Genomic DNA, 26,164 nt, shown 5'->3' on the forward strand with positions numbered 1-26,164 from the left:
TATTGATTTACTAAGCCTATACAGTAACCAGCACCGGAGAATTTCATACACAGCTCATGTAAGAGTTAATGGGTGGGCATTGTGTTAAGTTACCGGAGTTTCATGCACTGTGCAGGTTCTCTGTTGTGCTGTGACGGAGATGTAAAAGTGTCAGCAGTGCCCAGTGAGCATGCGGCAGCACACAGGGCATGCCCGAATCTCGATGGTGGATGATTAGAACCTCGGCAACATTCTGTCAAATCCAAGACTCGAGCACTGTCAATGCCATCACCATTAAAGTACCGTCATTTCCGAAAGTCTCGAATGAAGTAATTTCATTAGTTTGTGTTGTTTGGTCGCAATGCAGTAGAGTATGTGCAGTATTAGTACCGTTTAAGAATAGTGTAAATACCGTACTTGTTTGCAGCAATTCAGTGGAAAATTACATCTATAATTCTGATGCATAAATCATGAACATACAATAGTCTCAATGTAAACATTGTTGTACGTGTATTGCCACTACTACACATTTTATTTGCTACTAATGAAATACTGTACCCGTATTTAAGTGATTCGTTAAAAAAGATTTGCAAGTTATCCTTCAATTACAAAACCCTCTTCGCTCCCCTTCCCGTGCATATCTCGCCCCCGCCACCCCTTGCTGCTGTACAGATTGCTGAACTGAGGGGCTGCTCGGAGCAGGCATCGCCACCCCACGTCAGCCCCGCGAGACACGCCGCACCACGACGAGCAGTCGACCCACCGTGACGCCACAACTCCACGCAGTCGGACGGGGCCGGATGAAGCGAGCGCGGGCCTGTAGCATATGTTATAAAGGGGCCCGGAATTAACAACCCACAAATTTTCAAACAAATGTTTAAATTGCACAGTAAAGGAATTGTATTTTTTCATTTTCTATACAGCCAGATAATAAGACAAAGCGTTAACATTAAACACCCAGTCGTTCATAAACGTTGAAGGCGGTATAGTACTTTAGTAATAAAGAAAGTGCAGAATCACTGAATCGGAATTGATAGCTTGAAAGCATTTAGCGCAGGGCCCTTAAAAGTGCAGGGCCCGTAGCTACTTCATATGGACCCGTAGTAGCTACTACATGTGTACATAGTAGCTACTACATATGTAGCTACTTTTGCTCCTGGGATAATCCGGCACTGGGGTGTGGGGACTACGACGCATGGCGGCAGTGGTGAGACGGAGCGGCCTCGCCCATCGGCAAGCGGGTGGCGAGCTCGCCAGCGATATTCTCCAAACCAGGTGTAGAAAGTATGGCCCATCAAGAGGTGCCCAGGTGGCTCCACGGTCAAAGATTTTGATCCCATTGAATTGACCACAGGGATCCTGGATTTGAGTGTTTCAGACGTCCATGATTAAACCGGTTTTCTCAAGTGTAGCGAGTTGGTCCTTCACCAATGACTGCACACAAAAGCGCCATCTGGTCAAATTTGGCTTCTTGCTTTATTCTGAGGACACGCGATATCTCTACAGCAGGGCGACTGAGAACCATTTACAAACAGTGATAGTGTAATGATTATTTACAAAAACGGGCTTAAATGGTTGGCAATTATTTGACGTCAAATTAGCAAACCCGGCCTCTTGCCACGCATGTGATACTTTTCATTATGGATATTTCAGCCGCGTCGTATTTCCCTCCAGAAGAATGTCATTTTCACTTGTACTGAGAATTTGCAGTGCTGGGAATCCCTCATCCAGCAGTGGATTGACAAAGGGCTGGCTGCTCGTAGACGGAAATGCGATGTTTGACAATGGCCAGTTCCCTTACGTATTTTGGGTAATGAATTAGAGTATTTATTGTGTATAAACAGACTTAAGATAACTTGGGTCAAAGTCAGAGGTTGTATTTTAGTGAATAAATTGTTGCTGCAAGTTTTGTTGAGAATAAAACCCGACAATTTAAAAGGTCTCGTCAATCTCTTAACCTAACCCAGTACTTGATATTCCTGTATTTTCCAAAATGGGTGGTTGCTGCAAGAGAAAGCCTTTCAACCTACTCGACTCATGTGGGTGATCGGCCCCTACATTTTAGATTACGCCAGTCCCAATGGCCTGCAAAACATTTACCTGTACATGCTGTGGGACGGGTCTGCATTTATACATTTCAGCTTTTGCCCCCTTTGATAATAGTTTTCTTTGAGTAAATCGACCCAAATGAATGCTGAGAATTACACCGCCGAGGCAAATACTTGGCAGCACATAACAAACATGGGACTTGAGAAGTTTGAGTTTGGGCAGGAGAAGCCAATCAGGTGCCACTGACTGTCGATGGACAAAACGGGTGGCTTGGAAACCAATGGATGGAACACGCCAATGGATGGAAGACGACCAGCTCATGCGGAAGAGCAATGAGTGCCGTTTAGTTAGGGCTGGAATAGATGGCTATGTGGGAGACATTCATACAGCAGTGGATAGAGATCGTGGTCAATTATAGCAATCTTCACAAGGACTTGTCAATCCACTTCTGGGATGATGGGCTTCCCTTTCCCTGCCGCATATAGGGCTTCGTTAAGATGTAAAACACTTGGGTGCACTGGAAATATGCTAGCAAATTAGCCAACCGAAAGGTTATTAGAAAGATTAGGTGTTAATCAATTGTGACACAACTTTGGTAAGTTGCTCAGAGATTTAATTGGTGTATTAGATTACCGACCTACAATTCTTGAACTATTTTATTCTCAAACTAGATTTACAAACGCAAATCTATAATGCAATACAGAATTTTTTTTGAGAAAGGTAAATGGACTCGCAACCTCGCACATCAACATGCACCACACAAACCAGGCGCACAAGGGCACAGGAAACTGGCGCTGGAGGTCAAGGGGTTGAGGAATCGTGCAGATTTGTGAAACTTGCAACCCCGCAGAGGGGCTTGCAGGCTGCTGAAGAGATCAACGTACAGACTGGACAAAGTTGTGTACAGACCACCTCCAGTTTCCTCCCACAAGTCAAACAAGCATTGATAGAACAAGCTGTGCATCCTATGCAGCCCCCCCCCCCTCTTAAATGTGTAAGACTGCAAGCATGAGGTAATGTCACAAAACGTACAAACAAAATTACTTAATCACTTTATTGGTCACTGATCAGTGGGCAAAAATTATTCATTTGAAGGCCAAATAACAGCAAGTGCACAAACACCCCCAAGCAGGGCTAGAAGACTAACAGGGCACAACAGTTTAATGGTGGAATCTTACTACTTGGTCATTTCAAGTCCGATGCAAATCTGTCTAGTTCAGAAAAACGTATCGGAATTTCACCCTTTGGGTCAAACATTTTCTGAAAAAGTATCAAGCGCTCGCACAACTACACAAACGTAACACAAATTAAGACCAACTGGTAAATGACCAACAGCTGCATTTCGCCAAGACTCGCCTGATTGTAGAAACTGAACGCACAAGGAATGTGGACAACTTAGTTTACTAGAAGCGCTATGGTCTGCGTACATTCAACCTCTTTGTATTACAAAGAGTGGCTCATCTTGTGACAAAAAAAAATGGAATTGTGTCAAAGCCAGGGTGTGGGGTGGGCAGCGCGATGACCAGCGCCCGCCGCTACTTCAGTTTCCCAAGACGAAGGCCTTGACGGTGGCGACGATGTGCGAGGCGCTGATGCCAAAGAGTTCGAGCAGCTCTGTGGGTTTCCCGCTCTGGGGCACGCGTGGCACGGCCAGGTGGCGCACCACAATGCCGGGCTGGGAGCTCACGGCAGCGCACACCGCCTCGCCCAGGCCCCCTGACAGCACAAACACGCAAAAGGGGTCACACACAACGCGGTGTTAGCGGCAGACATTGGGCTCAGTTCCTAGCACAGGTTGTTGCCACCGTTTAAAATAATCTGATCTGTTATAAAGACTGCATTTTTTAAATCGTTCGATGTCATAGGGGTGGGTTTTTTTCTACCCAAGAAGCCTGTTTTGGTGACTTGGGTGCACCATCTCACCATTACCGCCCTTCTCTCCGCTTCCTCTTTTGACTTTTTCAATGCGCTTTGCTTAGAACACATCCAAGATACAAGGCTAGCAACAATCCACCATTGGAATTTTTTTTATTTGGATCAGATTGGTCAATTGAGAGTATTTTATTGTACAAATCAGACAATACCAGGGGAAAATCCCAAATGAGACTTGAGACTTCAGCGTGGTAAATTACATCACTAGTTGGTACATCAGTAACATTCATCTCTGCGGGAGGCATGTGGATTACTCATCCATATTTATAGGTCAGAGAAAAATGCGATTGTGGCTACAAATTCATATTTAAAGAATGGTGGCAGGAGAGTAGCAGGGATATACAATTAAAATAACGAGTTTGAAGCAGGGCAAGGTTTGGAAACAGTTTATGAAATTAAACAAGTATACCACTTGGGTGTTAGTTATGTAAACGGCTTGGGTGAATAATGTACAATGCATATTGCTACAAAGTCCAAATATATCCCAATAGACTACAACCTGTCATGAATGGTGGTCACCTCCTGGCTTAACAACCCTATATGTGCATTATGGTTGATTTTGTCACGGGCCTTTTAAAAACAAAAGCATCAGCCTTTATACAAATTGTGTAAACACGAAAGCAGTTATCATGGAAACGGTTTCAACAGAAACTCGAGGCGAGCGACCCGGCGCAAGTGGACACACGGGAGGCCGCTGCACTGCAGTGGCGGCGACGGCTCACCCTCGGGGTAGTGGTCCTCAACCACCACCACGCGGCCTCCAGTGGCCTTTACGTTCTCGACAATCGTCTTCTTGTCTAGGGGCTTGATCGTGAACGGGTCGATCACGCGCACGTTCAGACCTAGGGGGGGCGGCGGGGGGAGGGACAGACAGGGTGAACGGAGCAGCAAGGTGAACAGCACACACTGCACACAGCGACTAGTTTGTGTAGTCCAATAAAAAAAGACATCCAATTGATGTATAAGGAATATAAAGCCACCATAAAAGCAGCAAGTCTAATTAAATGCGTACATTTGATATACATATTACATTTAAAAAGCACTGCATTTGTATCCGATTATAGCAAGAAGATAGATTCATTTTGGTGTTGATGGGCAAGGAGATTAGACAGCCTCACCCTCGGATGCGAGCGTCTTAGCGGCCGCCAAAGCCTCGTGCAGCGTCACTCCCGCCCCGATAACCGTCACCTTGTCACTGTCACTCTTCAGCACCACCTGCCAGACAACACAAAACAGGTTATCAACGGGACCACACTTCAGCAAGTACAAAGACACTATAGTGTCTTGGGAAGATGACAAAGCAATCTGAAAACTTTTAAACAATCACAACTTAATTAAGGCAGCTGGGTGGCTCCGGATTGGCATTGCTGTGACCATAGGATAGAAAATTGGATTTTGGCAGCCCATAATAAAACTGGGTTTGCAAGCAGAAGAATTTCAGGGATTCAGCCAGGACATCATTGACAGCACAAACCATTCATAAAAGTATCTTTGGCCATTAATGCATCTTATTCCAGTTCGATTTTTATATTTCAGTTTGAACATGCAGTGAACACCCTGCAGATAATATAAAAACGATGCCCCCACCCCCTCCCCCCTAGTGAGACTATAGAGGCCTACTGGAGTGACTTGAGAATTCCAGGCCACTCTACGACAGGAAACATTTACTTCATTCACATTCAACATCCAATAACGAGACGTTTTAATCTCCCGGGCACCGTTCTCACCTTGGCCTTGCCGATCTCAAACTTCTCATCGTTGGCGTAGAGGATGTCCGTGTCGGGGCGGCTGCTACGGATGAAGCAGATGCCCTGGCATGCGAGAGGCACGGTGGTGTGGAACACAAGTTAGTGGCGCACGACTTGTGGAGTAGAGCCAGGCTTATGGAAATGGACTTGGAGGCAGATTCGATTTTTTTCCTTTTATCTTTCCAGATAGATCATACGTGGACATTATGCAACCAAATGGCTGTGTACAAAAACCTTATAAAGAATACTCATTAACAATAACAAAATAGTCGGCTGTAACGAATTGTTGGGTGCAGCAGTGGTAGAGCTATGAATGCACTACACTACGAACTCGGCCACCAGAGTTCCATTCCGGGCAAGTGAAAAGTGAACTAGTCATGTTCCACCCTTTAATCAAAACTGTTACCAGCGTGGTGACGTATAAAGGCATGAAAAAAGGAAACCAATTTGGTTCTCCTAATCTTACATTTCAAGTCTAGTTTTAAAATTCTGGGTTGAACATAATATTAAATAAAACTTCTAATTAATTTCAGGTAACAGCTTGCTCGAAAAGCAAACTCTTACAATTAATACCAAGACAGTTAAGTATGCTTCCCCAATGGGATTGTGGGATGCTGTTTCTTACGGTATTAACCCTAATCTTCAGGCTCTAGGCTGCAGTTGCAGGGGAGGGGGGGTAACCTTGGTGTTGGCAGAAAGCTCGACAGCACGTTCGGTCGAAACGCCATCCGAGGGGTAGAACACGGTAGCGGTGGGGATGGCGCGGAACATGGCCAGGTCCTCCAAAGCCATCTGAGAGGGCCCATCCTCACCTGTATGCACACACAAAGATCCCTCGTATAGCCTTAGACTGTAGCAGAAAGTGCTGCTAGTGAGCACCTATGAAGGCCGACACGGCGCACGAGGGGGTGGGTGGCCAGCACCACGCTCGGCCGCCATTGTTTCCCAATTGCCGATGTTTACACACCGCAGCAGTTACTCATTTGAGGCCGTGTCGACCCAAGGGAGACCCCCGCACTGGTTCAAATAATCGTCACTGGTGATGGCGGTGAGCTGGAATCAAACTTGGGTTGCTGGGCTCATAGCGCAGTGCGCCGTTACACTACCACTTCCACAAACAAACTAACGCCAACTGCATAAATAACAAGACAAAAGACCTATTTTAGATGGTGATACATTAAAATTACTGATATCAAACATAGCCGCCCTAACCACTACCCACAAATATTATGAATTGTTCACACACTAGAATGCAATGAAAGTAAAAAAAACAGCACCCGAAAAATGTAGACATGTTAAAAATCCAATTACTTAGCACTTTCCTGATCAGATGGCAAACTCAATACTTTCAGATATGAAACCATGAGTATGTAGGACCATATGAAATTCAACTTTGATACCGATACCTGCAGTATTGTGGCACAAGCTTAAGAGATATAAACTCTCCACATAGCCTAACCTTGCTATGACAAAGGAGGGTGTGAACATCTATGTGCCCAGACAACAGTTTAGTGTTGAGGCCACTATTTTTGTGAGAATGAAGACACCAGTGTATGTCACAGCAACTGGTGGGGACGGGGAGTACAGCTCACCGATGGAGACTCCGCAGTGAGAGCCACAGAAGTTGACGTTGGTCTGGGAAATTGCACCCATGCGGATCTGGTCGTACGCGCGGGACAGGAAGGCGGCGAACGTGCTGGCAAAGGGCACAGTGCGACCACGTGCCGCGCAGCCAATAGCCACGCTCACCTAAACACACGGGAATCAGGAGACAATGATCATTTCTCTTGACCGAGAGGATAATTTGGAAAGGCACAAGGTTGAGTAAGCTCTAAGGTTTATTCTATCTTGTTATCCCAACTCAACCAACACCGTCTCATGAGATGGAAGTATCTGTTTAGATCTCAGCAAGCATCTATTCAGATCTCAGCAAGGCAACCTTTCATGTCAGAGAATGTCTGCTTCTGTTGGGGCCATCGCCATCTTCAATTAAAATCACTCAAAATACAAAAAAATGTAATGCAGGGGAATTAAACTCACGATCAATATTATCTTTGTTTGCTCACTTCGTTTCAAAGTTAAATACACAGTAATTCGTCTAATTAAACTAATCGATGTTAAATCCAGAAAACAAAACAGAACGCTGCAGTGATAAAAACAGCACCATTCACCCTTCTGTGGACCACAGGTCACTTAAAAGGAGCTCATTAGCAGTAGCTATGCAAAAGCCACTTCTGTGGGCCATTGTCTAATACGAAGAGGCTGTGATGAATCCAAATACATTAGTTTCACGATGCAGAAAGTAGTAATGTGGGAAGGGAAATATCGGTGCCCAACACCCTTCGCACAGACACTACGTGCTTCTTTTAAAAACTGCACAGAACTGTTTATTTTCACGTTTAAAGATGTAATGACACCTTTTTGTGGCAGATGTGCCAGAAAAGCACCACAAGTTAATCAAAAAATATAAAACGGACTTTACTTTTAAACTCTTCAAACACAGTGTCTGCCCATGTAATGTCAGCCCTCGTGTTTTACCATGTTCTGCTCGGCAATGAAGCACTCGATAAAGCGATCAGGGAAGTCCTTGCGAAACATGTCGGAGAAGGTGGAGTTCTTGGTGTCTCCATCGAGGGCAATGACGTGGCTGTTCCCGTGGCCAAGTTTGTTGAGGGCCACCCCATACGCCTTGCGCGTTGAGATCTGCAGTGCGCAAAAGACAAATTCGTTCGTGTTAATTTTACGAGAGTACGTTGGGTATTCGCGTCATTCGTAGAGCGCAATGCTGTCGCAAATATATCATTTCACAGACAGCAATAGTTTGCTAAATTAGGTGATATTGCTATGTTGTTTTACCAAACAAAGTAGTTTACACATACTTTCAGATTCGACCTGCTCTTTTTGATTAACAGGGGATAATTAATTTCCACTGAAGCAAATAATGCATGGTTTATAGACCCAAAGTATTAACCAGGGCAGCTGCTGGACTAATTGTGTAAACCTCTGGAACAAGCCGAAAATATCTACTACCCGTTCAGCAATGTCACGTAGGAATATAAAATTGCACCTGCAAAATGTCACTAAAATCCAATACTTAGGTGATGTTTTTTTACAAAAAAATAAGTCTTTTAACAGCAAGCAAAACCCCTCCAACTACTCGCCTTATCTCCCAGTTTGTAGGAAGGAGGTGAAGACAGTTTGACGTTGCTCACGTCCACCACAGGTGCATCTTCGGTGGGAAGTTCTGGACACAGCTTCGTTGCGTTGGAAATCTTCTTCTGAATGACCTGCACAACCTCCTCCACCTTGTCCTTGGGAATGGGTTTGCCATGCCAGTTGTCCTGATCCTCAACACCTGTCACATTTTAAACAAACAATTGGATTTGTTAACAATTACAGTCCATGTGTGCCGTCTGTGGGGCTACGAGATATGCAAAGGTCAAAAAAGCAAAACCTATTGTTGCAAATGTATTTCTATGATCCGATATCTACACTGCCCACCTCCACTCCAGGTACTGATCAGCATAGTGATGGAGAAGGCCCTCAACCAACAACAACATTGACAGAAGGGTTGTCTACTAACCCACGAGCTATAAACAATTATATTTGGAATTATTGCAGAGCAGTGCATCGCCCCATGTTTGACAACGGGTGGCGGAAGATGGTATTACAGGACTACTTCGTAGATAACTTCAGTTATCCTTGCTCAATTTAGGCATTCTGGACCCCCACTTGCCTGAGTATAGGAGGTATTAGTTGCAATGAAACCAAATAGAATATGTAAGTCCTAAAGAGCTAGAATACACTGAACTAAGTGTGAAAGTAAATTTAACTATGATTTGAGCAGCCGTTACGCAAACGAGCTGAAACCATCACATGAGAACCCGGTTTAAATCGTAATATTACCAGTGAACTCATTGATGACACACTAAACATTTATAAGCATTTATGTTACGAGTCTACACACTCGCATGGATACTATTGTTGTGAGATATTACATTTAATCACAATATTGCCCGTGAATTCAATGAGGTCCCATTAGCCAGTTGATAAGCGTGTAGCCAAACCTACACACTCGCACGTACACTATTGTTAGGGACATTTCATTAATTGCATAATCTAACCAATGAACTCATTGATGGACACACTAAACATGTATAAGCACCTATGTTACAGATCTACACATTCACATGAATACTATTGTTTTCAGATATTTCTTTTAATCACAGAATCTTGCCCGAGAATTCATTGATGTCCACTTTTGCCATTAGGCACATGTTTCTTTAGCGTGGTTCCGTATGAATATTGTTATTTTTTTAAGGAATTTCCTATCGTCGCACTACTATGAGGAGTTCATCTATTGTTATATGGCTCAGTTTAACAACGCAACCATTGAGGGTTAATTGTACGGACCGATGAGTAGGACATCTACAGGAGTACTATGGTGGCAATTCCGATGTAACCCAAAAAAAACTATTTTGGATATTGGTTAGCAAAAGTCGACATCTTAAACTGTTTTTAGATATTAAAGTTGCTTAACACAGAAGAGCGAGTGGTTCCTTCCGAAGTTCATGCATAATAATCTTAATTATAAGAACTGTATGCTGCGGCGAGATCTGAACCCGAAGACCAGACATAATTACACTAAAACATAATCAGTAAAAGTCAAAGCGAGAATCATTGTATTATCACAATTGGTAATACACCCCTAGACAATGAAGCCGAGCCAATAATAATAATAATACAAGTAACTACACACACACCTATTGATCATAATACAAGCTAACACGCATCAAAAACTCCTACACACATGCACATAGATCATATACATACATTTCCACGTAATATTTATACACATTTAATCACACCTACGATTGATCATATTATATTTACACCCAATTAACATGAAAAACACACATTTATTTTATAAATGTTCCCAATTAGCATAACTACATTTGCATAATTCATAAAAGTGCATAATCTCATAAAATTACATCTTTTACATTTTTCATTTCATTTCCATATTTTTTTTTAAACAACACATTGCACTGCTCCCACCACTCACCAGGAATGCCCTTTCCTTTGAAGGTCTTTGCAATGATGGCCGTGGGCTTCCCCTTGGTCTGGCTGGCAGTCAGCAGGGCCTGGCAGAGTTCCTCCACACTGTGGCCATCCACCACCAGCGTATTCCATCTGCATCCACCATCGAGGCGGCATTTAAACAAAACGGGCAAAATTAGTCTTAAAGAGCTATATTTAGGCATCGTAAAATAACTTACCATTTTGAGCAACGTATAAAACCAAAATAGGTGACACGGGGAGTTTAGAAAATATAACGATTAATCGGATTAAGTCAACGGGTAATATTTTTAATCCTCTTGATAATTAACTTAATAAATTTATGTCAGAGCTCTAAATAGTCACAATATTAAAGGAGCTCATTTGAGCAAACTACACAAAGGCAGAAAAGCAGACTACATGCCAATTGGCTGTAGAAATAAAAAAAATAAAGCCCAAGTTAATGGTTTAAAAAAGACAAATTTAGTTGACATCTTCCTTTAAACAACATGCCACGCGAGATTTCACGCAAACATCCGAGTACTAACCCGAAACCCTCGCAGCGGCTTTTGTAGACGTCAAAGTTGTGCTGCAGGGGGGCAGCCTCGCTCTGTCCCAGGCGGTTCACGTCGAAGATGGCCACCAGGTTATCCAGGTTGTAGTGGGAACCAAAGGCCATGGCCTCCCACACGGAGCCCTCCGACGATTCCCCATCGCCAAGGAGGCAGTAGACGCGGTAGCTGTGGGCGGAATGACAAGACAGAAGGGCCAAGGTGCTACACGTCAAATGGGGAACATTTTCTTCATCAAGAGACGAGGAGTTTCAATTTACCCTTGGGGAGGGTGGGCACAACACAGATCACAGGTCACTGCAAGAGAGGACCCTTGCAGCGACAGACATGACAAAGCTCACTAAAATTAGAAACACGGAGGCAGTAAACAAAATTAAAGCATGCTTGCATATTTTAATTGAGAATGCTTGAAGCAAATTGGTTTACTTTGCTGCATTATAAAAGACCCAAACGCAATGGATCCTCAAGCCTGGCTACACATTCAACCTTGAGTGTAAAACTGCTTATAATTTAAAATTGACACTGCCAGAGGTTCAAGGATGCCAGGACATTAGCAGACCTTGCTTTGTCGAAGTTCTTCCCAGTGTAAGCCATCCCACAGGCAGCGCCAAGCCCTTGACCCAGGGAGCCCGTCGCCACATCCACGAACGAAAGTTTCTAGCAGTACAAGATGGCATGGCACAAATAATTCAGTTGTTAAAAACTGTTTTGGCACATTCTGTTAGCAAGTGACCCATCAAGGTTAGCACAGCACATAAGAGCGGTTCCATGCTCAGCTACATTTATTGACAAAAAATAAGATGCTCACAAAAAGTTATTTTTTTTTTGTTTATTTAATAATAAAAAAATCAGAGCTGATCTGGGAGGCAGCCCTTAGGACAAGTCCAGTTAGCACTTGCCGGGAGGTGTTGGTTCAGGCTGGGAATCAAACAGGTCATCAAGATTACAGCAGTGCATGTGTAGTGATATCGCGGATGTCACCGTGTAATGCCGGCCCTAGAGGCACAGAGTGCGATGTATAGACATCGCGGACACCACTTATATGCGAGTTCAGTACCAGCCCTAGAGGGGCTCGGTGAGCGCTGACTGACAGCGCTGGATGGCACCACGCTCTGCGGGCAGTGCCAGCCCCTACAGGATAGGGTGAGAGTGCCGGCCACGTGAATGGGGTTACTATAGGCCGTGGCACTTGCTTGACCCCAGAGGACACGTGACCGGTTAAGTCGACACAGGGCCCCCAAGTAGGGGCTAGGGGTGGTCATGTGTCAGGGTCGAGATCCTGCTCGAGGATTCTCGAAGGTGGTCGTGGCTAAGGGCGGACCCAGCCACGCCACAGAGGATACAAGCCGGGTTCCCCGAGAGGGACCGGCTGCTGTTGTTTATCCTGAAGAATCTACGTTCTACATCCTACAGAGTCTCCAACACGTGGACCTGGACCCAAGCTGTGGTCCGGTCCATTGTAGCTAGTTAGTGTAATTAGTGCAGTTAGCCTGGTGGTCACCACCACAGGTTGTTATCTTAAGGGGCAGTTACCCCGTGTGTTGTATTAATAATACAAGTTGTCTCCAAGAAGTGCATCTGCGACTCAGTTGAACTCACTACACATGAACCACTGCACACCCGTTGACCAGACACCCCAAGGTCTAAACCGAAACATGAACTTTGTGAAATGCAACACCAGCCACGCCATATCATGTGTTGCCAAACCATCCCAACTGTTCCCAGAAGAACTGGTGATCAGCATCTGTGATTGATTGAATGGGGCAAGGTGCCCAGTTGCAATTTTTCTGCACCAAAATTAACTTTCAAATGGGGTGGTATGGCTATATCAGCAGATTAATGCTTACACAAGTAAAATTAAGTCCCAAATTTCAACACGAACTCCAGACATGCAATGAATGTCAGATGTGTTTTAGGCCATTCTGTGTGAAAACGTCAGTATAGACAGTCCCTCCCAGGGGGAGGTGTCAAGGAACTTACAGGTGTAGGATGTCCCTCCAGATCAGAATCAATCTTGCGAAGATTCAAGAGGTCAGACTCTGCGATATATCCAGCCTCAGCCCAGGCGGCATACAGCACGGGCGCAGCATGTCCCTACAAAAAAAATCAGCACAAACGTAAAGCAAATGATAAGAATCACTACACTGGTCATCTTGCCAGGCTCCTGCAATGTTGTCACTTCAATTTGTTAGAAAACCCAAGACTCTAAGCTTTCAGCAATGTTAACACTTCATACTTAAAGTAAACTACGAAAAAACCACTGGTATCATTCCCTTGCAAGTCACAAATCGTTAAACAATTTACAACAATTCTGAACAAGCGGGTGACATTCTTTTCTCAGCTGACAATTCAATTTAAATAAAAAAACAGCAGCTGTGCCAAGTGTCTTGCGGCAAAACTTTGCGTGTTGAAAGAAAAAGCTACAGGGAGCAGGATCAACATTAATTCCCATGGGTCTGGTCTCGGGGAACAGGTGGATCTGGTGATAAGCTCAAGGATGTCATATATGCAGGGTCATGCATTGCTGTCACCAGATTTTTTTACCCCCAATGAAACCCTACGGCAGCTGTCTTGCAGGTGGCAACAGATGCAGTGGCCAATTATATAGGATTAATTTAAGCAATCGCAACATGGCATAACATTAAAGCAAATAACCACCCTACAATTCACAGAAAAAATGAAACGAGATTATAAATATATACATTTTTTTAAATCTTCAGTTACATGCCTAGGGTGGGGCAAAACTTATTTTATCCCAATACTTTACAAAGGCAAGCGTGTACACTACTAGACAACTCGTTTTGCATGGCACAACCATTTATGGGACACTTCGTTCGTATGGGCCGGGAGTGTTTAAATGTTTCTATGTTCAGAGGTTGGCAAGCTGGTAAACAGCTTCAGGAGCAAAGCCTAAAGTTAACTGCAGGTTAATGACCTCTAAAACTCAGGACATAAACGGCCACCAATCAAGGTTCTCATTGCTTTACTGCACAAAAAGAATCAACGTACACAACTCATAGGGGAGTTGCAATCGACAGAGGAAAACCAATTGACAGTACATAATCCACCACCTTGATAATGCACGCATAACTCAACCATGTCTGGTGACAATCACAGAAAGTCTCCAAACACTGATTTTAAGGTAGTTAATAAAAAATGTTTAAGCAAATATCACCAGAGCTTCCGGTTAATTGTGTTGCACAATATAACAGTACAATCTATAAAGTCCAAACTGAAGTCTCACAATGGGGAAGTGCAAATACTGTATGAACTCAAACTTATTTTAATTTTCTACCTATGAATGAAATATTATACATACATCCGAATTAACAGTACCCAAGGGGTTAATTTAATCGCATTGCTTATTGGAAGTGTCAAGATAGACAAAATCACTGCCATTCAGATTCAATAAGTACATGGCAACAAGAAAAATACAATGTTGTTCTGTGGGAACAAAACACTAGGACATTCTATTAAAATGTAACTTTCTATAGCCTAGACTGTTGTTTTTAATAGTTACATTATTTCCCTCATGATAAACCAAAGCAACATGCCAAAAACATACCATTCGATAAATGGATACAAATAATTGTACTCTATAACTCGGTTGGCACATCGAGATCATCTTTCGATCAGTAAACATTCAGGCCTCAACAGCTCATACAATACATTGCAACACAAGCTCTTTTTATCCATGAGGTTTCATAAGTGGTGGTGCAACGCCGATTTTTTTTTTAAATGGGGGGAAATACATCTCAATTAGAATTGTGGCCGGCAGTTTTTATTAAAGCAACAGTAGTTCCACTGTAAACATCGAGAGGATCGTGGCATTAATCCATCCTAAATTTGAAAACTGTAACCTTTCAAAAACTGCCGTGGTAATGGGTCAAGCCCCTCCAGTGTTGCAATGAAGGTTCAAAGTGCACATTTTCAGCATCAACGAGAAGAGCAGGCATTCCAGGGTTCCACATTTTCTAATGCCAAATCCAAATCTCAACACCTTGCCAGGAAATGTGATCTTTAATAAGATTCAAATAATTATCATCACCACAACACTACGATTAGCGCAGTTGGCTACATTACTGTGTGAAAGACGTTCAATATACATATACCACATGCAATAATCGTTTAAAATTGATAATGACATGCTTAGGTTATATGCAGGCAAATGGGAGTGAAATTGAGCGAGACAGAATATAAATGTGTAAAAATTGAGAAAATCCATCGCACACTCGAATCTTGACAAGTTGTTGAATCGCCAGGGAGCAAATAGATGCATGTCCATTACTTTTCCATAAATATTCTTTGTGCTGCAGCGGAATGGCAATGTTTAAAGGCTCATTTGAAATTTTAAAATAGATTTAAATTTATATTCTTCCCAGTATTGTTTAGCTCCGTCTACAAATTGATGAATAAACGGCTATGGTCTATTTTAAAGCCTAATGATGAAAAACTGTGGGTCTGGAGGAGTGTCCAAACAGCACGACATACCTATGCAGTTCACTTGGCTGCCACACCCTGAGCACGGTTTGCCAAGTCATTTAACAAGCCAATAAGTGCCCGAAACCAGCAAGTCATTGTGCATTGCATAATAGTACAATGACAAACCATCAGCTCCCATAACTAAAACAAATATATAACACTACATACGTTCTTATTCCATGCAAACATATATTCCAATGATCTTTAAGTGCTCGTATCTAAAATATATCAGTGCAAACGAGCATTTTTGAGAGGCACTTACTGTTTTTGAACCAGTGGTGGAAAATCAATTCCCATGACAAGCCCTAGTCTGCATAAGAGTGGTACTATTTTAGCAACCTTGGTGAGATATGGTAGGAACACGTGTCGTTAAAACCCGCCACCACCCGACACGGCCAACTAGCAAGGGTTGTCACATAAACAGAACGTGGCCAATTCGCCACTAGTACTGCACACCAGTGTGTTGGAGAGCCAAGCCTTACTAGTTGGCTATGTCAGGTGGTGGCAGGTTTTAATGACACATTCATATATTTACGCGATCCAACCCAAAAAACCTCTAGTATGGATGACATTGGTCACGGAAGCCTACGTGTTAAATATGGTAGGAAGTTGACTCCCAGGGAGATTTGCACTCCAGGATTCAGAGCGAGTAAAACACGACAACTGCACCACAAAGTATTTTGAACAAATTAAGTTTGTATTTTTGGCATGCGTCACTTTACACCGCTGGCGATTTAATAATTGGGTAACGATATAAGAATTGATTCTTTGTCCCATTTTAACCATCTGGTTTATAAAGTTTATGTGCTTTGTCTGCCAAATTAGCCAAAATGCAAACTTTGCATGTATCTCGAGTCGTATTTACATGCAACATAAGAGAACCAATTGCATTGTAATATTTCACACACTGCCTTTAAAGCAAACTATCAAACAGCATTTACACCGTGACACCAATACTTCGAAGCAAAAACGCCTGTTCGTGACAGCACCTTGGATAGCACAAAGCGGTCGTTATTGACATTGCCGGGGTCATCCGCCTTATACTTCATGCCGTAGAAGAAGAGCGTGGACATTATCTCTGCAGCACTGCAGCATGATGTTGGGTGGCTGTGCAGAACAGGAACAGGGCAACAACAACAAAACACAAGCAAGACTGAAATGAGTTTTCAACATCGGTCAACAAGGGGGTTGCAGGCAGTGTGCAGGAGATGGATGGCCAGGGCAGCTCAGGAGAGGGGTCAAGAGCACCCAAGCTGGCACTGCCGAAATTCCTGGGGGTTCAAATCAAGGCAGTCGCCTGCCATGAAACCGGGTTCTCAAAAAGGTTGCATTTCCAGCACTGGGAATTAAAAACATGCTTTAACGGTCATGCAACAAACATTACCTCTCGTATATTATGTAATGCAACGAGGGAACCAAATGGATACTCATGTCAATGATAGCAACAACTGTGATAGGGATTTTAGATGAGGATTTCTTTAAAATTATACAAATTAAATCTTGACATTTCTTCCTGCCTCAGCAGTCCCGCCTGCTGTATTTTTTCACCTAAAGACGATTGCTTTTGTTGCGATCAAAACGTCGTGATTTTTTTTTTATTATTTTTCAATCTACATGACTTTACCGAAAGACTCAAGAGTATGATACGAATTAAACTTTAATGGTTCTGTACTGCATTGAACGGGCCCAGTGTTAGCGGAAGGCTCCTTCCTGGCTGCGGTAAAGCAATGCGGCAGCTTTAGTTCAACTCGCAACGTTCTTTTGACGATATAAGAACATTTAAAGCAGCCAAGAATTTGGGCTGGTTAGGCGAAAACTACTGCAAAAACACTGGTTCGGAAGGGATATAGGCGGAGGGAAAAAACCCGCTTTACAAACGCTTTAATACGGTAAAAACAAGACCTTTGCACGCGCACCGCCCTCTGTAAACTCATTGCCGGATCATGCCGGACGTGTTTATATACTGTACTTTAAAGCTGGTTCATCAAAACTGTACGTTGAAATGTTATCATGCTCAGACAAGCCCACCAAATATTTCGACAGAACGGGTTAAAAGTCAGATGTACTCAAATTATGTTTGCGTTAACCTTACAAAACCCCTGTGCTACTACATCCCCAACTTCCACAAGGAAACCCAAAATGACTCGTCACTCCACACAGACGCGAAATCGAGATGCGAATTCGCACGAAGGTACAATCTAGAAGCCACAAGCCATGCTCTAATCCACTGCTGGACGATGGGCCTCCCACCTGAGCCATCTCACGATCCTGCAGATGCCAACCATCCAAGCAAATGCATGGGCGCAGGCCGATTTAATCGCTTTCACATCGCTCCATCTCCTGGTGGAGGGTCCTAGGACGAGCTCCACCCGACACGAATCTTTACCGTCGCCTCTTCTTTGAACATCTCTGCCCCAGCTACAGTAATTCTTGTGTCACGATGGAAGCAAACCCGCGTGCTTTCTGAAATCCATTGCGTTTCCCCTCCGTCTCCAAAATGCAATTACAATCATTCGTAAAACAAAATTGAGACCGTGACATTGGTGATAATTAGCAATAAAAAAATGCACATTCGCGTAACAGTGCTTATTAGCTACGGCACGTGGCCGATATCAATTAAAAAGTCAGCAAAGGGTCAACTATTACACAAAAAAGTGTAACCACGGTACTATAATCTGGACAATTGCCTTAACAGGCTTGCCAGGAAACGAGAAGTTGCATTATTTTCACACAAACGCAGTTTACACGAACACGACTCTAACGTCGCATTACTGTACAGCACGGCGATTGCAGCCACTCGTGTTCAAAAATCGGCGGGCGCAGGCGTTTAACTACGACATTTTTAAAAGCCACATAACCCAAATTCTTACACTAAGCCCACTGGCGCTAATTCAATTGCCCACGAGCGACATACAGACGGCAGGTGCACACAGCGAGCGAGGCTTAGGATGTTTGGCCTCCATCATCACCGTCTGGGCCACTGCTGGGAATTTAAGGCATTTCACGCGGCCAGCCCTCATTTCACTTAAAAACCCTCGACTCTTTTTTTTGTATCAGCCACGGACGGCGACGACGCTTTCACCGCGCGATATCGACCGCGGCGCGCTCGCCACAGTCTCGCGATGCCACCGACCCCGAGTTGGAGGCGCAGGTCGCTCGGATGGAGTGGATTCGCAGGCGATTGGCGGTGTCCCTCAGCGCCTGCAGCTTCTCGCCGCTCGGGAGTCGTTGTGCCGCCATTGCCTCGATTGCTTTGCTGCTGCAGCCTCAACGTGCCCCCCCCCCCGGCCCTTTTATAAAGGGGAGGCGGGCAAAGCACCGCGCCCAGGAAGAGCCTCCGCGATTTTTTGGGTCTCTAGCGCAGCCCTCCCCCCCCCGGCCCTTGTGTAGAGGGAGGCGGGCAAAGCACCGCGCGCAGGAAGAGCCTCCGCGTTTTTTTGGGCTTCTTTCGCTCGCGACCGCTTTGGCTCGTGGCGATCTGAAATGCCACGGGATCTTCCGGAATAATCCACCTCTTCTGGAAGAACCCTCAAGAATGCAGAATTTTTCGCGGAATTGTTGTTGTGGTTGTTGTTTAATGTGAACGCATGCTTGTTATAAAAAACATCTGAGAATATGTTTTACCCTTTCTGGCAATGAAACAGGTGTTAAGATACTCTTTGGTTCTTTCGGTAAAGTCACGTAGGTATAACATAAATTAAATCACGACATTTCGGGCGCAACACGAGGTGGGACAGCCACAGCAAGAAAAAAATTGCTGCAATTGCAATTTTTTCTTGCTGTGGTTGTCCCACCTGATGACGGACGCTTGTGTTGCGCCCGAAACGTCGTTATTTTATTTATTTTATTTTCTACCTACGTGACTTTACCGAAAGAACCAAAGAGTATGGATCCCTGCAGTCACGAAAACTGCAGATCTAGGTGTTAAGATGTTAAAACACCAGGTCCCATGTAGCTGCTCACTCCCGAGCTACAAATGCCATGATAGTGCATTGTCTTTGTTACTGGTCACCTTTGGGCATTCTCTGGTCTGACAATGGTGAGACCAATCAGTTTCGAAGACAATGCCATAAATTACTGTGACAATAATTTTTTGTTACTGGGTAATAAGTGTTATTTTCTAATTTCTTATGCCTCAAAAGTACAAACAATGGCTATTATTCCCCACAAACTTTGCTTTTGTAACCAGGACAGTGATATTTTTTTATTTACCTTTTTTCCAGAACATTCCAGATAGATTCAGTGCTGAGTAAACTTGAGTAACTTCTAGAACATTCTAGAACTTTCCAGTAATATAAATGGGAGTATAAATACAGGGGCCTTAAGCCCACCAGCTCAGTTTAGTTCCAGCTGCCAAAGTGGATACATATCTACATTTTTCTGAGATGGCATCAAGAGGCTGCAAGCATCCGGCAGACGCATTTTGCTATGTCTGCAGTCAATTTATCAAGACAAATGTGAAAAAGTACTCTGTGGAAGCATCTGCTAAGATGTGTGAGGCCTACAAGGCATATTTCGGCATGCCTGTCGGGGATCAAGACAAAAACTGGGCAACTAATTTCACCTGTGAGCAATGCAAAAAAAACTCTGGAAGGTAAGATGGACAATTTTTGCTTGGAATTTTACGTTATTAACTTTGTGAATTTTTTAAAATCGTAAAAAAATATATAATTTTAAAATGTTTTACAATTTTCAATGTTATTGAAAACATATATATGAAAAATGTTGCGGGAATCTCTTACATATTAGTCATGGGTGAAATAAATTGATTTTTGTAGGATGGTAAAGAGGGGAAAAGAGAGCCATGAATTTTGCTATCCCAAGAATTTGGCGGGAACCCACTGACCACTCAAGCAACTGGTACTTCTGCATGGTGGACCCTTCCAAACGTCGGACTGGCAAGAATGCAGCTGCTATCACGTATCTGGACCTTCCTTCATCCATCGCCCCGGTCAGAGGCGTAGCTAGGATATTTTGCGCCCGGGGACGAACTATAAAATTGGCGCCCCCCCCCCCCCCCCGTTTAATCACATTTTCCTATTACATCGAATAAGGAATAACATTTTAAATTTTAATGAAACATTGTATTTAAAGAAGCAAATTTATAGAAATTATATTACATGGCTCACTCAGTCACTGTCGTAGACTGGTTGACATAGTCTACAAAAAATTATTTTTTCTTGATTTCACTGTCGCAAACTGGTCAATCACGTAATCAAAATCTGTTTTTTCCAATGTTTCTCTTCCAACGCTAAAAAGAGCAAGATCGCTGAGACGATCTTGTCCCTTTGAAGCACGCAAATACGACAAAATAAGTTTCAATTTGCTGAACGACCGCTCACAGCTTGCAATTGAAACTGCTATTGTTAATAAAATTTGCAGTGAATTTCGCAAATTCGGAAATATGTCGTCTCCATAAAACACAATAAAGCCAAGAAGATCCAAAGGAGTTTCTGGTAGAACTTCATTCCGGTTACTGAGCAGCATTTTGCAATCTCCAATTTCTGTGAAAAGTTCGTGGCCATTGATGTCGGTGTCATAGAAATTTCCAAAATCTGTGCAATTTCCAGCAGAAATCCAAAATTTGTGTTCAGGTCTTTTAGTCGTAAAAACCGTGTTGACATCTCCTGTTGAAGTCGATCAAATACGCTCTTCATAACGCGCACAATTTCTTCTTCTGCTGAAAGTCCTGCATCTCTTGCCAGTTCTCCTGGCATCTTCCGACGTCGCCTAATTCTTCTGTCCACATCGATCCCCCAGGCTGTGCATCTTGTTTTGGCGTTTTCTACAGCAACTTGGCTCAAATCATCACGAAGCTTGACAAATTCATGCTCCAAAGATTCAAGATCAGTTGCTGCTTCCTTGAAATTCATAGTAGGATCCTGTAAGCGCTTCTGAACACAATAATTTTTTCCAAGAATGACATTCCAGAAATGTAATAAAACTATGAAGTTAAAATTTAATACGCATGCCTGTAACTGTTCTGCATCACTTCTGGTTTCAGGCGTCATAGTTACGTCCTCCGATAATTTGTCTAGCAGCCCTACTAGTTCATCCAGTCCTTCATAGATAGCTTCAACAGCTTCTGATCGTGATACTCCAGCGTGTTTCAGACTCCTGCTTTACTGTGATGGGCACAGCTTTTTTTAACACTTCCCAAAGAATTGTTGAACGAGAGAAAAACATATACTTTCAACTGTTCCAAAAAATGTGACGATAAGTGGATCCTGTTTAGCTGAGTGTACTCCTGCTAAGTTTAAGCTGTGGTTGTCATAGTTGACAAACAATGCTCTGTGATTGTTGTCACATATTCGTTGTTGAAGGCCGGATATATGCCCAGTCATCACAGCAGCATTGTCATAGCATTGTGCCCGACAGTCGGCTAGAAGTATGTTGTCAGATTTCAGTCTCTCGACGATGACTCTTTCTAGGCTTGCTGCATCTTTTGCATGTATCTCGATATAACCTAAACATGATTCTTTGATAGTTACTTTTTTAGTTTGAAAATCCACATCCACAAATCTTATGACCTGAGAAAGCTGTTCCCGATGTCCTAGATCAGGAGTTGAGTCAAGTAAGATACCGTAGTACTTGTTTTTCCTGATATCACTCAACAATTGGTTCTTTACAGTCGACGCAAGTATGTGGATAAATTCATTCTGGATTTCCGGTGACAAATAAGAAACTGATCCCGGATTTTCTCCTGCGTGCTATATATGTTTTGCTAACAATGGGTCATACTGAGCAACGAGTTTGATCAGCGCGAGAAAGTTTCCAACATTTTTATCCTCATCCGCATTCAAATTTTCCTCATGGCCACGTAGTGCCAAATTTTGTGAAACCAGAAACTTAATACAGGTGAGTATTCAAATATAAGATACGAGCGACGTACACGTATAAGTGAGCCTTGTAGTAAATGCTGCTAAATGAAGGCCACACTATTTTGACGTGCGTGGGCTGCTCCGGCTGCTGCAGCCGCCTGGAGCGTGGTGTCACTAATAAGAACTCAAAATAGGCCGTCGTAGTTTCCGCCACCAAAAAACAGGCCAGTGACTAAGGCTGAAAGACTGCGCCTGTCTGTTGTTTGGGACGTTCTTCCATGTAAGTTCTTAATAGGCGCGCGTACCAAAATGTAATTACATGACATGTAGGCTGTGTGTGGTGGGATATATAAACTTTTAGGTTGAGGTGTAGATTTGTGCAGTAGTTTCAGGCTGCCGTGCCCGCCGCAATAAGTTATAATGTAACGTTGTAAGCCTCATTTTGGCGCCCCTTTACCTTGGCGCCCGGGGACATATGTACCCCCCTGCCCCCCCCTAGCTACGCCTCTGGCCCCGGTGCCACACTGCCATGAGCTCCCCGTACCCACTCCTACGGAGAGAGAGCACCCGTCTTTAGAAGAGAGCAGCAAGTCAGAGAGCGAGGAAGACGTTGTAGACCCAGATGACAATTTCTGAGGTGGAGCTGAGGAGAGAAACCCATACTACCCCAACCAAAAAGACCTCAACGACTTGATCAGACATCTTGGTCTCACCAAGTCCAATGCCAAGCTTTTCACGTCTAGGCTCAAGCAGTGGAACTTGTTGGATGAAAGTGTGCAAGTCGCAGATCAGAGGAAGCATCACAAACCTTTTTGCAGCTTCTTCACCCGTCAAGATGGGCTCTGCTTCTGCCATAATGTGACCAGTCTGTTCGAGGCAATCAGAATCGCCTGTAACCAGAATGAGTGGCGCCTCTTCATTGACAGTTCATCCAGGAGCCTCAAAGCCGTGCTTCTCCATAATGGTAACAAGTACCCGTCTCTTGCCCTGGCTCACTCGGTGCACCTCAAAGAGGATTACAACAGCATCAAGGCCTTGCTGGATGCCTTAAAGTATGCTGAGTACGGCTGGAAGGTCATCAGAGACTTCAAAATCGTGGCATTCCTGATGGGTCTCCAAGGCGGTTTTACCAAGTTTCCCTGCTATCTTTGCCTTTGGGACAGCAGGGACACCAAGGCGCACTATCACAGGCGGGACTGGCCACAGCAGACCAAATTCTCTGTGGGGAGGAGGAACGTCAAGTGGGAGCTACTGGTGGACCCCCGGAAGGTGCTGATGCCACCACTGCACATCAAATTGGGCTTTATGAAACAACTAGCCTTTTGCCCGTCCAAGGACGGTTTCAGTAAATCTGAAATTTGCAAGCGAAAAGCAGACCGCGACATGATATTCATTGCATCAATTCGTGTGCATTTTGTCAGGCCGCAGTGACGCAGCTTTGTCGCAGTGGTTCGTGGCTTCCTGGGCAATCACAAGGTCGAAAACTATGTGGAGCTGGTTGAGACTCTGGTGAAGACCTATGGCACAATGGGCTGTAGGTTGTCCCTCAAAGTCCATATCCTTGATGCTCATCTTGATCAATTCTGGAAGAACATGGGAGTGTACTCGGAGGAGCAAAGCAAGCGCTTCCACCAGGATATACTGGACTTTGAACGGCGCTACGAAGGACAGTATAACGAGAAAAGGATGGGTGACTACATTTGGGGGCTGATTCGTGAAAGTGATTTACAGTATAATCATAAATCTAGAAAAACTACTCACTTCTAAATCTTTGTATTACCTTAGTATAAATACATGTAAATTTTGATCAATGTTTTTATTTTCTGACTTTATGTGAACGAAAAGACACAATATAAGAATAGGTTTTCCCGTTTTTTGGCAACAAAACAGGTGTTAAGATGTTAAAACACCAAACTGAAACGTTTTGCAAGGAATTATGTCTGCATTAACCACAGATACTTGTGGTGGGTAAATACAAACAAAAAACATGCTCTGACAGTATATGCCACCTGTCCGGGTTTGTCCTGTAATCCGTTATCGTTCGCATGGTAATTTATATGAACCCCCCTCCGCTGCCCCCCTCTGGTCTTCCCACCTGATTGGCTCACAAGTGACGACATCACATTTATCCCCCGTCTATTTAAGACCGAAACAGAAGGAGGAACTGTCGCCTGATGATTCTGTTTGTTGTAATTACTAGAGAAACGTCCTACAGTACTCAGATTAGAAATGTGGGTTTACTCTCCAACACACCCATGTGCTGAACTCGTAACAAATTGCCATGTTTTCTTTATGTGACAAATCTTACTAATTGGCTGTGGCGGGTTTAACGACACATTTATATGTATGCGATTTAACCCTAAAAAAGCCTCTACTATGGACAGCACATATTGTCAGTCCACTTCTGGATGGTGTAAGTTGGGGGTTCAGCCGTGCAGAACACCATCATTGCTCTCTACTGCCCACAGCGGCTACCTCTGTGTTGCATATGGGTGATCACCCGGTCTCGGTGATCAGGCTGGGTGATTACCCAGGCCGGATGATCGCTGTGGACAGCAGAGAGCAATGCAGCACAATCCATTGATGGTGTTCTGCACGGCTGTACCCCCAACTTACACCATCCAGCAGTGGACTGACAATATGCGCTGTCCATAGTAGAGGTTTTGTTGGGTTAGATCACCCAGCCGTGGTGATCACCCACCCAGCCTTGCATTCCACGGGAACCTCCGTTTAGCACGGTTATCTCCGTTTAGTGCGGTTGGCTACGTATGTGCAAAAGAAGTTCACCATACCGTACAATCAACATCGTGGTATTATATACATGGAAAGCCATGTCTATAATACCATGATGTTGATGCACCACCTTGCCATTCACAAGTTGACCATGTGCAGTGCAGCTGTTTTTGGATTGTTCGTGCATTGTGAAAGTCGTGGCAGTGGCCAGGTGTATATTGTGTATCCAATTCCGCATCGAAAAATAACATATGTATTGCCCAATTGATTTTACCTGTGCCAAAATAATCCTAAAATAAAACCTCATAAAGCAGCCTAGCTTCTGAGATCTGGCGAAAGGGGGCGCATTGCGAGTGATTTGGTCATAGCTACTGCAACGTGTATATTCTCTTGGATAAATTAATGGCAAACCTTTTACTTGGCTGTAGAAAATGGTGCTTTGGGCAGGAGACCAAATCAGGAGACTTGCAAAGGAATGCCAGACAAAGGAGGAAACATGTCAAAGAGGGCAACCACCGCATGAGATGGAGTGATGAGATCAGTTAATGTGCAGGAGTGAGACTGATCGATATAGCAGCATTGGACAGTGAGGGAGGTCTTCACACAGCAGTGGATAGACAATGGCTGATGGTAATAACAGATGGGGAGGTGTGGTGGTGATGGAGCATGAGTGCAATGCACTATGAACCCCGTGACCTGACCAGGCTAACATGTGGTGGGTGATATGTGAACAGGGCCTTGGCACCCACTTTAGCAACCCGCAATGACTAGCGTGGCAAAAAATGATCAA

General features: G+C 43.8%; 1 protein-coding gene across 1 annotated transcript; it reads right to left on the reverse strand.

Moving 5' to 3' along the window:
- Positions 1-3,067: 3,067 nt before the first annotated feature.
- LOC144732912 (transketolase-like) lies at positions 3,068-19,112 on the reverse strand. The gene is made up of 14 exons (XM_078614577.1): positions 18,954-19,112; positions 16,810-16,927; positions 13,319-13,432; positions 11,898-11,995; positions 11,315-11,506; positions 10,774-10,901; positions 8,870-9,063; positions 8,247-8,411; positions 7,301-7,457; positions 6,390-6,520; positions 5,688-5,771; positions 5,079-5,175; positions 4,683-4,802; positions 3,068-3,744 (listed from the first exon to the last, which is right to left on the reverse strand). The coding sequence occupies exons 1-14, from the start codon at positions 19,058-19,060 to the stop codon at positions 3,569-3,571; spliced, it is 1,881 nt and encodes a 626-aa protein (XP_078470703.1). The 5' UTR covers positions 19,061-19,112; the 3' UTR covers positions 3,068-3,568.
- Between the last annotated feature and the right edge of the window lie 7,052 nt (positions 19,113-26,164).

Source organism: Lampetra planeri, chromosome 44 (genome assembly GCF_965212315.1).
Source record: "Lampetra planeri chromosome 44, kcLamPlan1.2.h2, whole genome shotgun sequence".
Classification (NCBI taxonomy): domain Eukaryota; kingdom Metazoa; phylum Chordata; class Hyperoartia; order Petromyzontiformes; family Petromyzontidae; genus Lampetra; species Lampetra planeri.

Bases quoted from the DNA above. Each gene is read 5' to 3' on its own strand.
- LOC144732912 (XM_078614577.1), bottom strand. From the start codon at position 19,060: ATGGCGGCACAACGACTCCCGAGCGGCGAGAAGCTGCAGGCGCTGAGG. The intron at 13,433-16,809 runs GTGCTGTCACGA...TTTTTTTTGTAG, and splicing joins ACCGCTTTGTGCTATCCAAG to GGACATGCTGCGCCCGTGCT. The intron at 11,996-13,318 runs GTAAGTTCCTTG...TTGTACTGCTAG, and splicing joins TGGAGGGACATCCTACACCT to AAACTTTCGTTCGTGGATGT.